Consider the following 14,189-nt stretch of genomic DNA (forward strand, 5'->3'; position numbering starts at 1 on the left):
CTGTTGTCCAGGCTGGAGTGCAGTGGCGCGATCTCAGCTCACTGCAAGCTCTGCCTCCCAGGTTCATGCCATTCTTCTGCCTCAGCCTCCCGAGTAGCTGGGACTACAGGTGCCCGCCACCACGCCTGGCTAATTTTTTGTATTTTTAGTAGAGGCGGGGTTTCACCGTGTTAGCCAGTATGGTCTCGATCTCCTGACCTTGTGATCCACCCGCCTCGGCCTCCCAAAGTGCTGGGATTACAGGCGTGAGTCACCGACACAACAATTTCTTAAAAATCCAAAGATCAAAAACATCAGTGACCACTGCCATATAATTTTCATCTCACAATGAAGAATAAAGTTATATGGAAGAAAAAAGGACAAATGGGAAACCATTTCAAAGAAATGGGTAGCTGCTTTCATGTCTAACTACACTGGGCTAACTACATTGACTTTAAGACCAGTCCTCCTGCCAAGTCTATAACTAATGTCTAAAATCACAGATCATTACAAAAATACCTGCAAACATTAGTGATGTCAGCACCAGAATAGCCCTCAATCTTCTCGGCTATATCTTCCAGTTGAATATCAGGATCTAATTCGACCTCACGAAGGTTGATCTTCAGAAGCTCGGCTCTTCCTTTTGCTGTTACAAGATTTTGGTGTTGTTGTTAGATGTTTTACTTTACCAATAATTTTGCTGAGAAATGACATATTAACATTTGGGGGGAAAATGAGGCCAATGCAAAGAAGAGTCAATAACTGTGTGTCCATTAGTATTATTACCAATTCACTGCATGACTCATGGAATCATTTAAATTCCTATGTGCCTCTGTTGCAGTAACTAAAAACTGAAAGAAAAACAAACAAACAAAAAAACCAAAAACCACCTGGGTTTTCTTTATAGACTGTGAAGATAACTACTATGAGAACAAAGAATCTGAGATCCTTCATGAAAAATATAAATATCAGTTTTCAAGCACCGGAAATGCTTCTCAAACAAAAAAAAATACTTAGCCTGGTGTTACAAAATTAGACTGCATCAAGTCTAACTCCTATGAATTACTTTGCTCACCTGTTAGTATGACATGGATCTCCAGAACTCTTATCAGTAGTTTAAAGAACATTTCCTGAAAATCAGTAATTGGCACAAAAAGCTCATTAATGTATTTTTTACTTGGAGAGCCAGCCCACAGACACTTGCTGTTCCAGTATGATTTAAATGTGAATTGAATAAGTTCAAACATACTAGAGAATTTTTAAAATAACCAATCACGCTTGCCATTTCACTAATGCTTTTAGTGGCAAATCTGCTTAGCACAGCACACTAAGATAATGCATTACTAGTTTATCTGGCGCTCTACTATTTCCTGAGATACAAAATGAAATTTAATTTTCTTCTACTTTTATTTTGAAAAATGCTATATATACAGGAAAAGAAAATCAATGAATACCCATTTCCCTTTCACCGGGATTCACCAATTGCTAACATTTTGCCATTATCACTCTAGCTGCCTCCTCATCTCTCTACCCTCAACTTTTTGAATTGAGCGCTAGCTGCAGGCATCACAACACTTCACCTTAAATTCCCCAGCATGTATCTCCTAAGAAAAAAGGTAGACATAACATTTCTCACCCTTATCAGGAGATTTAATACTGGAATATTAGTGTCTAATACACAATTCAAAGCAAAGTTTCCCCATTTGTCCCAAGCCTTTATAACTTTTACAAACCATAACACATTGCAGTCAGTTACCATGTCTCATTCATCTTCTTTCATCTAAAACAATTCCCCAGTGTTTACTTTTTGGTTCATTTTGTTTTGTCTTTCATGAAATTGACAATTCTCCCCCAATTGATCTTATACAGCCAAAGCATTCCAATAAAGATCCTCCTAAAAGGTCTATCTGTAGAAACTAACGGGCAGATACCAAAATGTTCACAGAAATGGAAAGAACCAAGAACGGCCAAGATGCTCTGGAAGAGCAACAGCAAAGTGGAAAGAATTGCTCTACCAGATTTTAAGACTTACTACAAAGTTGTAGGACTCAAAGCAGCGTGACACTCTTGTGGAAATAGACAAACAGATCAACAGTACAGAACGGGGTGCCCAGCAGCAGACCGAAGCATAATTACAGACACAGAATTTACGTCAGAGGTGGTTCAGGCCGTGAGGGGAAGGAGTGTTTTTTCAATTAATGATGTAAGAACAGCTGACTATCCACAGGGAAAAAAATGAAATCAGGTCCTACATCATACTGTACACAAAAATCAGTGCCAGATATATTACATCTAAATGCAAAGTTGTAAGTATTTTATAAAATAACAGAGAAGAATATCTGAATGACCTCAGGGAAGTATTCTCAAAACATATATTCAAAAAACTCAACTAGGAAAAGATTGATAAACTGACCACATTAAAATGAGGAACTTCTATTCATCAAAAGATACTGTTAACACAGTGAAAACAGGTAAGTTCCAGAGTTTGAGAAGATATTTGTAACATATGTAAGCAACCAAAGACTTGTATCAAGAATATTTAAGGAATTCCTAAGAATCAGCAAAAAAAAGTCAGACTACCCAACAGCCAGCGTGCCTGGCTATGCACAGTGGCCAGACCCCGGTGCTTGCTTGCTCACGCACCCCTCACCACTCTATGCCTGGCTTGCCCTTGGCCGGTGTGGGATCAGGGCCAGTAGCTCCAGCCGAGCACAGCCTGCCAGGCCAAGTGGGCGGAACGCTGGGCTCAAGCAAAACTCCAGCAAAGGCGCCACCAAGGATCCTGCAACACAAGCACTTTGGAAACCATATTGAATTCATCTATTAATACTGCAGCTGTGCAGCACTACCTAGCAATTCACTCCTAGGATGGAATGCTCCATTCTGGCATTCTTACCACTATACATGTATGAAAATGTTCACAGTAGCACTGTTCATAATAGCCTAAAACAAAAAATAATTAAAATGTCCACCAAATAATATGACGGATACATTTTGATATAATCACATAATAGATGGTATGGGTTAAACCATGTCCCTCAAAATTTTTAGGCAACTCCTAAACCCCAGTACTTCAGAATGTGACTGTATTTAGAGACAGGAGAGGTAATTAAGGTAAAATGAGGTCATATGGGTGGGCTCTAATCCAACATGACTGGTGTCCTTATAAGAAGAAGCGGTTAGGACACAAACATCCCTAAGGGGAAGACCACATGAAGACGCCGGGACAAGATGGCCACCTATAGGCCAAGGAGAGAGGCCCCAGAGTGCAACCACCCTGCCTACACCTTGGTCTTATACTTCTAGCTCCCGGTACTGTGAGAAAATTAACTTCTGTTGTTTAAGCCACCCAACCTTCGGTATTTGTTATGGCAGCCCTAGCAAACGAACATGACAGAATACCACACAGCAACAAAAATGAATCTGAGGGGGCATCTATAGGTGATAACATGGATGAATCTTAAAATACATTGAGCAAAAGAGGCAAGATACAAATGAACACAATCAGTATGATTTCATTTACGTAAAGTTTAAAAGGAGGTAAAACTTTGTTTGGGGATACATTGTTAGGTGATGAAATTATATGGAAAAGCAATACATTATCTCCATAAAAGGAAATCACCGTAAGGGAAAGGTGGTGACCCCCAGCAGAGGGCAGGAAGGGACCGTGCTGGGAGGGAACACACTGGGAGCTGCTGGGTTCCAGGGAGGCTCTACTTCTCCTGGAGCGGGTAACAGGGCTATCTGCTTCACCAGCTACTGGATAAACTAAACATTTTAGGAACTGTTTCTGTATTGAGTTATGTTTCACACACCACAAACACACAGTGAGACCAAGCAGAGCAGTGCCAAAAGCAGCAAGCAGGTGTGATTTGGGATTACCAGAAAACAGAAAGGGCAGGACTGGAAAACCTCTACCTCCACAGTTCCCTAATCCCAGGAGCCCCCATCCTTGATCCCAGCCAACAGGCTCACAGGTAGTACACCTGCTCAACATGTGGTTTAGAGCCAAAGAAGTCCTCCAGTCAGGCTGGTGGCAGGAGGGGTAGGGACAGAAAGGGGTGAGGGGAGGAAGCTCCTATGCCTACCGCTACAGAAGGCTGATGTGCGACTGATGTCCAGGTAAGAACTGATGTTAACATAAGAGCATCGTTACACAATGTTCCACACAGAGCCAGCAAATGCCAATGAACAAATACCCCTTTTCATTCTTACAGACCCAATATTAGAATACCACTGTATGTGTAAATCAAACGTTTCACTGTGCCTGGCCTAAGATCCTTAACACCAAGTTTAATATATTCTCCCACTGAAACAAAGTTCCAGACAGCCAACTTAAAATGAACATACATAAACCTGTTCGTAAGTGAGGACCTAGTGGTACTGAAGCTTAGCAGAAAGCATATTCTGTTTCCCTAGTAACTATGATTGGTGGCAGGGGTGTGGGGAACAAGTAACTTAAAACTGGTTATGTCAGTAATTTTTTAGAATATTCTTAAGATTTACCAGCTCCAAGAAACTGAGTTGATGGCCGGGCACGGTGGCTCATGCCTGTAATCCCAGCACTTTGGGAGGCCGAGGCGGGCGGACCATGAGGTCAGGAGATCGAGACCATCCCGGCTAACACGGTGAAACCCCGTCTCTACTAAAAATACAAAAAAAAATTAGCCAGGCGTGGTGGCGGGCACCTGTAGTCCCAGCTACTTGGGAGGCTGAGGCAGGAGAATGGCATGAACCTGGGAGGTGGAGCTTACAGTGAGCTGAGATCGCGCCACTGCACTCCAGCCTGAGTGACAGAGCAAGACTCCGTCTCAAAAAAAAAACTGAATTGATATTCAATAAGCTTGTGAAAAGATTTAACAAGGGATTAATGTGTTGTTAATCATAGTGTAACAAACTGTCAATCCTGTATCACAAAGTTAACACACATTCTAAATTTAAATAAATGTTGTTAGAGGAATCATACACTCCTTATACAACTCCTCTTGAATACACCAGGCAGTCCAGTGCAGGAGACAACAACTACATTCTGGGCCTGCGTATCTGGGCTCTGGACTCACATGCCTGCTCTCACTTAGCCTCTGGGTCCTCAGTTTCCTAAGTAAAATAAGAAAAGAATCTACCTTATAAAGTTGTCATGAGGGTTAGGTTGAGTTGGTGCATGCAAAGCCTGGCCCATGGTAAGTACTCAATAAATGTTCACAGCCCCCACCACCAGTCAATCAACAAACAGGACTCTGGGGAGACAGAAGGGTCCTTTTCCTGAGGGACATCTGGGAAATCACCAACCCAGATGAAACACCTGAGGACACGAGACAGGCCAGGGCGAGAAGACTGCGTGATGTCCACATGCTGTAACGTCAGCTTTGAAAAATCAGTAAAATTTAAAGAGAAGGGAAGAGAGAACCTGGGAAATGGGAGTACCACAGATAACAACACAGAAGTAGGAAGAAGCATGCCTGCAGCAGAATGGGGGAAAAAGGTAAGTAGAAAAATACAATAAAATACTGATAGATGCAAACAGACAGATAGGATGTGAACTTGCAGTAAAAGGAATATATATATATATTAAGGACCTGACCCTGATGTAATAGGAAGTCAGAGTCACTCTGAGTTGAAAGAACTATAATGCTATAATGCCTTGGTGTTTAGGAGGTCAGCCTAAAAGCAAAACAGAACTAAATGAAGAGAGGTTGAGAAAGGAGTACACTGGGCTCACCAGGTAGTTGCTGCCATAATTTAGATGCTTAAAATGAAAACAGCCTTAAGGTAAGAACATTAGAACTCACTTGTGCCTATTATTTTGCCTTCCATTGACTACAGCAGATTGTATTTACCAAGACAGCAGTAACAGTTCTCTCTCATCCCACATTCATTTCTACAATGTGACCCTACCACTCCCCAAACCAGAGGCAGTCTAATTCCCCTCCCCTTGAACTGGCGTGGGCCTGAGAATGTCAGAAGTATGAGCAGAAGGGACATTACATAACCTCCAAGGGTAATTCATAAAATTCGATGCCATTTCCACCTTATCCAGTGAAACAAATACATTAGGAGCACTGAGCTACCATCTATGAGATCCAAATATCCCAAGGCCACAGGTAACATGGCCCAGCAGAGATCTAGGCTTGTGAATGAAGACATTCCACAGGATCCCAGGCCCCAGCTGTGGAGTCACCCCCAACCATGACCCAAGGCATCATGGAACAGACACAAACCACCTCCACTGTGCCCCATCCGATGTGAGAATAATACGATTATTTTGTCTCATTAAATTTTGGAGTGGTTTGTTAAACTGCAAGAGTAAGTGATATATTGGCTTTTCTTACCACCAATTTCTACTTCTTAAAGAAATATGGATATTTCTTTATGGAAATTATATAAAGAGGCATTACATCTAATTACATTAGATGGCTTTCTGATTTCATCTATCCTGATTCTTATAATCTTTGCCTTTTTCAAATAAAAATTATTATTCACAGTTGGTTTTGTTCATAAAATGTCCAATTTTTTTTTAATTTTAATACATTTTACTTTTATTTCCATTAATTTTACCCTGGATTTCCAAAATCATTGTTTTCAGATCTCTCATCTTAAATTTTATTTATTGTTCAATCTCTTCCAGGCCTTTTTATCCTATCAGGTGGCTCCAGTCCCAAAACCTACCTATATATTCATTTCAGGCACCCATGGCTTCGATTCTACTTTTCTCTATGAAAATTCAGTTAAAATGCAACTTCCTCCATGAAGTCTCCCTTAAGTACACCAGTCAGAATTTGGGATTCCTCCCTCTCCATTCCAAAAATACTGTGCAGAGCTCTCGGCTCATGCATTCCACTATTATACTGCAGTTAGGGTAAGTATATGTCTGGCTTCCAAAGCAGTTCTTTAATAACAAGGAATGAACATTATTTATATTCCCACAGTTCCTAACAAATGTCTTTCACATAGCAAAGAGCTAAACAAACACTTGTTGATGAATTAATATAGATAAAAGAAAAAGAATGGAGTTCTAATTATAATTATTGGTTTGGGAGCCCCTTGGGGAGAAAGCATTTCCCAGGTTTCATGACCATAAGGTACACACCTTCAGATCCACAATAAACAAAGAGAAGCACCCCAAAGTAATTAACTGTTACAAACTTTTCATAAAGAAAAACAAGTTTAGAAGGAAGCCTCTTAGCCGTGTTTATTTTCTTCTTCTATAATTCCAAAGGAAACTGAGTTCCTACCTTTATACCAGTATAAAGTATGTCTTTCCCCTAATACCTAAACTTTCCTTAGCAGTTCAGAAACTTGCTGTCATCAACTATTTTCTAATTATGTTTTTCTCCCTTTATTAGACTGAAGAATTAAAGTTCAAAAAACAAAAGTTTGAATAATGCGACTGACAGTTCAAGCAGCAAAAATTTTATTCCCTCCACTGGTATCAATTTTTATTTATAATCACTGTAATATGGTAGTAAAATTAAACTTTCAAATATATTAGATATCATACATATATTTTGTTTAGAAACCAAAACATGGGCTGGGCACAGTGGCTCATGCTTGTAATCCCAGCACTTTGGGAGGTGGATACAGATGGATCACTTGAGGTCGGGAGTTGGAGACCAGCCCGGCCAACATGGTGAAACCCCGTCTCTACTAAAAATACCAAAGTTAGCTGGGCATGGGGGCGTGTGCCTGTAATCCTGGCTACTTGGGAGGCTGAGGCAGGAGAATGGCTTGAATGCGGGAGGTGGAGATTGCAGTGAGCCGAAATCATGCCACTGCACCCCAACCTGGGCAAAAGAGCAAGACTCCATCTCAAAAAAACAAACAAACAAAAACATGGATGAAGAGAAAAAGAATGGGAAGGAACTTTTAAAATCACAAATAAGGAAAAAACCACTCGAATTTCAACTTGTGTATGAACCAGGTATTAAGGAGTTAATTCTCAGAGGTGCAATATTCCAGCATGGCTTATAGGTTCTAAATCTAATTGCTTCTGCTGTTGCTTTAAATAAGTATATTATTTTATGAGCTCAATCAGTAAATTAATTTTTTCTTTTTTTTTTTTTGAGATGGAGTCTCACTCTGTCACCCAGGCTGGAATGCTGTGGCATGATCTCGGCTGACTGCAACCTCCACCTCCTGGGTTCAAGTTGATTCTCCTGCCTCAGCCGCTTGAGTAGCTGGAATTACAGGCACCTGCTACCACGTCTGGCTAACTTTTGTATGTTTAGTGGAGACAGGGTTTCATCATATCGGTCAGGCTGGTCTCAAACTCCTGACCTCAGGTGATCTGCCCACATTGGCCTCCCAGAGTGCTGGGATTACAGGCGTGAGCGACAACACCCAGCCAAATAAAGCACTATTTTAAGAAAAAGAAAAGTTTTCTTTTTAAGTAATGACATTATTAAATTATTAGAATACAGAGTAATGCCAGAAAAGATAATATAAGATGGAATCTGTGAGCTAAAAAATCTATCAAGTAATTGTTATACAAGCCTTGGGGTCTACTCAAAAAAGTGATCAAGGAATATGTTACAAAAATTAAGTTTCAAAATTCGTAGGTGAGGTTTCCACTTCTGGCCATGATGAAATAACTGTTACCAAACTTGCCCTCCTATGGTAAACAACTATAAAATGAGATAGAATATAAAGAAAACTGTTTGCATGTATTAGCCAACAGGCAGTAAATAACTGAATACTGATTTTTCTTAGTTCTGCCAGTAATCTCAATGCCTGCCAGAACACTATTTAAAGGAAAACACATAATCTGTAATCCCTAATGTAGCACATACAGTAAAATTACTGGATATGTGAAGAAGCAGAAAAATATGGCCCACACTGAAGAGAATTAAAAAGTAACTAACAAAAACAAATGATTCAATTGCTAAAATTAGCTGACAAAAACTATAAAGTGGTAGATTATCCATTTCTGAATAAAAAATTTTACTAAAACTTACAGACTTTACATAACTATTTATTATCCTCAAAGTTTCTGTGTGTCAAGAATTTAAGAGTGGTGTAGCTAGAAAGTTCTAGCTTGGGGTCTGCAATGGTTAATTTTATATGTCAACTTGGCTGGGCAATGGTGCCCAAACAGTGGATGAAAAATTATTCTGGAACTGGCACAGTGGCTCATGTTTGTAATCCCAGCACTTTGAGAGGTGGAGGCTGGTGGATCACTTGAGGTCAGCAGTTCAAGACCAGCCTGACCAACATGATGAAACCCTGTCTCTATTAAAAGTGTAAAATTAGCCAGGTACAGTGGCACACACCTGTAATCCCAGCTACTTGGGAGCCTGAGGCAGGAGAATCCCTTGAACCCTGAACCCGGGAGGCAGAGGTTGCAGTGAGGTGAGATTGCACCACTGCCCTCCAGCCCAGGCAACAAGAGTGAAACTCCATCTCAGAAAGAAAAAAGAAAAAGAAAAATTATTCTGAATGTGTCTGTGAACATGTTTTTCAATGAGATTCACATTTAAATTAGTGGACTTTGAGTAAAGCAGATTGCCCTTCCTAATGTGGGTGGGCCTCATCTAATCAATGGAAGGTCTGAATAAAACACAACACTGAACCACAACACTGCCCCCACCGCCCACACCAGGAAGAAGAAATTCAGCAAATGGCCTTCAGATTTCAACTGCAACACTGGCTCTCCCTGGGTCTCCAGCCTGATAGCCTTTGGACCAGAACTGCAGTATCAGCTCTTCCTGGGTCTCTAACCTGCCAGGTCAGGGTACAGATTTTGGACTTACCAGCCCCCATAATCGTGTGAGCCAACTGCCTAAAATAAACCTCTTTATATATACACATCCTGTTGGTTCTGTTTCTCTGCAGGACCCTGACTAATACAAGGTCTCACAGGAAGTCACAGTTAATACATGGACCAGAACTATAGTCATCCAAGGGTAGCTCTCACATGGCTGGCACGATGCATACTGTAATTGCTAGAGCAACTGCTAAAATAAATATAGTCAGGTATAGCTAAAAATCCAATAATGGCATTAAAATGAATAGTAAAAACAGTCAATTAGCCCAAAAGAAATTAGCAAGGGGGGTACAGAGAAACAAACAGTACAAATAGCAAGACGGCACTTAAACACAGTCATATTACCAATTACATTAAATTTAAATGGACTAAATACTCCTATTAAAAAGCAGAGACAGCCAGGTGCAGTGGCTCATGCCCATAATCTCAGCACTTTGGGAGGCCAAGGTGGGCGAATCACCTGAGCTCAGGAGTTCAAGACCAGCCTGGACAACATGGCGAAACCCCATCTCTACTAAAAATATAAAAAAATTAGCCAGGCATGGTGGCACATGCCTGTAGTCCTAGCTACTCAGGAGGCTGAGGCAGGGGAATCGCTTGAACCTGGGAGGCAGAGGTTGCAGTAAGCTGAGATCGCACCACTGCACTCCTGCCTGGGCAACAGAGTGAGGTTCCGACTCAAACAAACAAACAAAAAAGAGATATAGACTGGACAAATAGCAAAGCTCAACTATATGCTGTCTATAAAAACTGCACTGTACACGCCTGTAATCCCAGCACTTTGGGAGGCCGAGGCAGGCAGATCACAAGGTCAGGAGATCGAGACCATCCTGGCTAACATGGTGAAACCCCGTCTCTACTACTAAAAATACAAAAAATTAGCCGGGCATGGTGGCAGGCGCCTGTGGTCCCAGCTACTCGGGAGGCTGAGGCAGGAGAATAGTGTGAACCTGGGAGGCGGAGCTTGCAGTGAGCCCAGATCGTGCCACTGCACTCCAGCCAGGGCGACAGAGTGAGACTCCAACTCAAAAAAAAAAAAAAAAAAAAAAAAAAAACAAACTGCACTGTAAATATAAAGACAGGGTTAGGGTAAAAATTAAAGATGAAAAGCAGATATAGCACAACAACAATAGGAAAAGAAAGACGGTAAGGCTAAATTAATAGCAGTCAAAGCAGATACCAAGTGAAAGTGTATTCTCAGAGATAGAGAGGCATTTCATAATGGTAATAGGACCAAGAAGATAAAACAATGATAATTTATTTACTTAACAACAGAACATCAAAACACATGAAGCAAAACATAAAGCAGAAACTGAAAAAACTAAAGGGAGAAATGAACAAGTTCCCAGTTATAGATGAAGATTTCCATAAGCCACTCTCAGTAACTGATAGAAAAACTAGACTAAAACATCAGCAAGGATTTTATTATTTGAATAATACTATCACACCAACTTCACCTAGCTGACATTTATAGAATGTTATAACAAGCTCAGAATACACATTTCATTCAATTGCATCTGGAGCATTCACCAAGATAGACTATATGCTGAATCACAAATCTCAAGAAGTTCAAAAATTGACATCTTACAGGTATGTTCCTAACTGCAATGAATTAAATTAAAAATCAACAACAAGATATCTAGAAAACACCCCGATTATTTGGCTCCCAAACCAATTTAAATGCTAAATAACTCAAGGACCAAAGAAAGGGGATAAAAAAGGAAAATTAGAAAATAGTTCTAACTTAATAATAGAAAAAATATGATATAGCAAAATTTGTGAGATAAAAGCAAAGCAGTACTTAATGAGAAATTTATAGCTTTAAAATGTGCAAATTTAAAAAAGAAAAAAAGGCCAGGTGCAGTAGCTCACATGTGTAATCCCAGTGCTACTGGGAGGATTGCCTGAGGCCAGGAGTTTGAGACCAGCCTGGGAAACACAGCAAGCCTCTGTATCTACAAAAAATAAAAATAAAAAAATTAGCCAGGCACAGTGACATGTGTTTGTAGTCCCTACTCAAAAGGCTGAGGTGGGAGGATCTGCTGATGCCAAAAGTTTGAGGCTGCAGTGAGCTAAAATCATGCCACTGCACTCCAGCCTGGGTAACAGAGCAAGACTCTGTCTCTTAAAAAAAAAAAAAAAAAAAAAAGTGGGGAAGGGTGGTTCCTAAAATCAATAACCTTAGTTTCTAACTTCAGATAGAAAAAAATCATACTCAACGTATAAAGCAAAAAAAAATTTTTTTTAAGAGAGAAGAAATCACTGAAATAGAAAATTAACAAAGCAAAAATTTGGTTATTTGAAAAGATTAACAATATTGATAAATCTGAACCAAAAATGATGAAGAATAGAGATAAATTACTAATATTAGGAATGAAAAATGAGCCATCACTACAGATCCTATGGCCAATAAAAGGAAAATAAGGTGTGTAGATTTGTACTATGCCAACTTAAGTGAAGCTGGAATTTCATTTCCCAGAATTCTCTTTATTGCATAGCTCTGGGTTATGTGGACTATATGAGACATGTCTGAGATGTGAAAGGCAAAAATTAATCATCTCAGAAAGCTGGCACATACTGTCATTTATTTCTTGGTTCTCCTTGTTAGTGTGGGGCAGCACTTGCACCTTCAGCTCTTTGTAGTTTCTGCCACATTTCTTCCTTCAGCTTTTTTTACTTTTGAGCCAGGTATACATTTAGCTAGCTTCTTCTGAAGGAAAGTCCATTCATCAAGATTAGGAGTCTCAGTGGAAAAAAATAGTTCAACATAGATTCCAATGTATCCTCATGGATTCCACCCCTACAGGTAGAGTTTGTCCTTACTTCTACCACTTCACATTCATCATCTCTTCCTAAGTGCCCTCCTTACTGACTTCAAGTTCCATGAACTATATAATCAGCTTCCACAATCTCCCATAACTATTTAATCAGCTTCCACATTCACATTAGGTCAAATCCAAATAAATCTGACAACTTATAAAAAACAGACAAATTATTTGAAAGACACAAGTTACCAAAGCTTGCTCAAGAAAAAAACAAATAACTTAGATAACCATATGTGTGTGTATTTAAAAAACAATGGAACAGAATAGTATTCAGAAATAGACCCACACATACACAACAAAATAATTTTCAATGAAGGTGCCAAAGTAATTCAATGAAAAAAGAAAACTCCTTTCAGTAAGTGATGCTACAACAACTGCATATACATATGAAAAAAATGACTCATCTACACACACACACACACACACACACACACACAAATTCATTCAAGAGGAATCAAGATATAAATACAGTTTCCAAAAGAAAACAGGAGAAAAACTTTGCAGCTTTGGGATAGACAAGATTTCTTAAGACACAAAAAGTACTAATCATTAAAAAAAAATTGTCAACAGGACTTCATCAAAATTTAAAATGTCTGCTTATTAAGAGATACCATAAAATCAAAAGGCAAACTACAAACTGGAAGAAAATATTCACAATGCACAGATCTAATAACATAAAAAGCATTAATAAAACAACAAATAATCCAATTAAAAACTGGAAAAAAGAAATGACACTACACAAAAAGTATATACCATGACCACAAAAAGCACATAAAAAGGTACTCAACGTAAATCATCAGAGAAATACCAATTAAAATCATGAGACAGCATTTCATACTGACTAGAATGACTGAAATTAAGATACTGACAATGCCACATGTTGGCAAGGATATGGAAGTATTTGAATTCTCATTTATTGATGATAGTCTATTTTCAGAATGGTACGACCATTCTGAAAAACAGTTTGGGTATTTCCTATAAAAGCTAAACATATGCCTACCCTATGACCCATCATTTCTTTTCTTATATTATCCAAAAGAATTGAAAGCATTCATCCATAAAAAAGATATGTACAATAAAGTTTACAGCTTTATTCATAATAGCCAAAAAACTAGGAATAACTTAAATACCAATCAAAAGGAGAATAAACAAATTGTGGTATAATCATACCAGGAATAAGCTGCTGATACATGTGATCACATGGATGAACCTCAAGTGAAAGCAGCCAGACACAGTGAGTACATGCTGTCTAGATTCCATTTATATGAAGTTTAACAAGTGAAAGAACTAATCTATGGTGATAAAAATCACATAGAGTGAATGCCTATTGGAGGATTAGCTGATAGGGGCACACAGGAACTTTACAGGATGATAGAAATGCCCTACATCTTGATTAGGGTATTGATTAAACAGGAGTACAGATTTGTACTCATCAAATTATATACTTAAGTACATTTCATTGTATGTAAATTTTACCTCAAAAGAAAAAGAAAAAATTCATTCACGGATATTTCAGCATTCATTAACAGGATGAAACTATATTCTCCAGGCTGGGCGTGGTGGTTGACACCTGTAATCCCAGCACTTTGTGAGGCTGAGGCGGGAAATCACTTGAGGCCAGGAGC

At 39.3% G+C, this 14,189-nt stretch overlaps 1 protein-coding gene across 10 annotated transcripts in view; it reads right to left on the minus strand.

Annotated features, from left to right (window-relative positions):
- Positions 1–14,189, minus strand: part of KATNAL1 (katanin catalytic subunit A1 like 1) — a 93,886-nt gene that overhangs the window by 7,108 nt on the left and 72,589 nt on the right. For all 10 annotated transcript variants that reach the window (XM_054446599.2, XM_054446601.2, XM_054446602.2 and 7 more), the window contains one exon: positions 499–625. In XM_054446599.2, the coding sequence (XP_054302574.1) occupies positions 499–625 (127 nt within the window). The remainder of the gene's footprint in view (positions 1–498; positions 626–14,189) is intronic.

Source organism: Pongo pygmaeus, chromosome 14 (assembly GCF_028885625.2).
Source record: "Pongo pygmaeus isolate AG05252 chromosome 14, NHGRI_mPonPyg2-v2.0_pri, whole genome shotgun sequence".
Classification (NCBI taxonomy): Eukaryota; Metazoa; Chordata; class Mammalia; order Primates; family Hominidae; genus Pongo; species Pongo pygmaeus.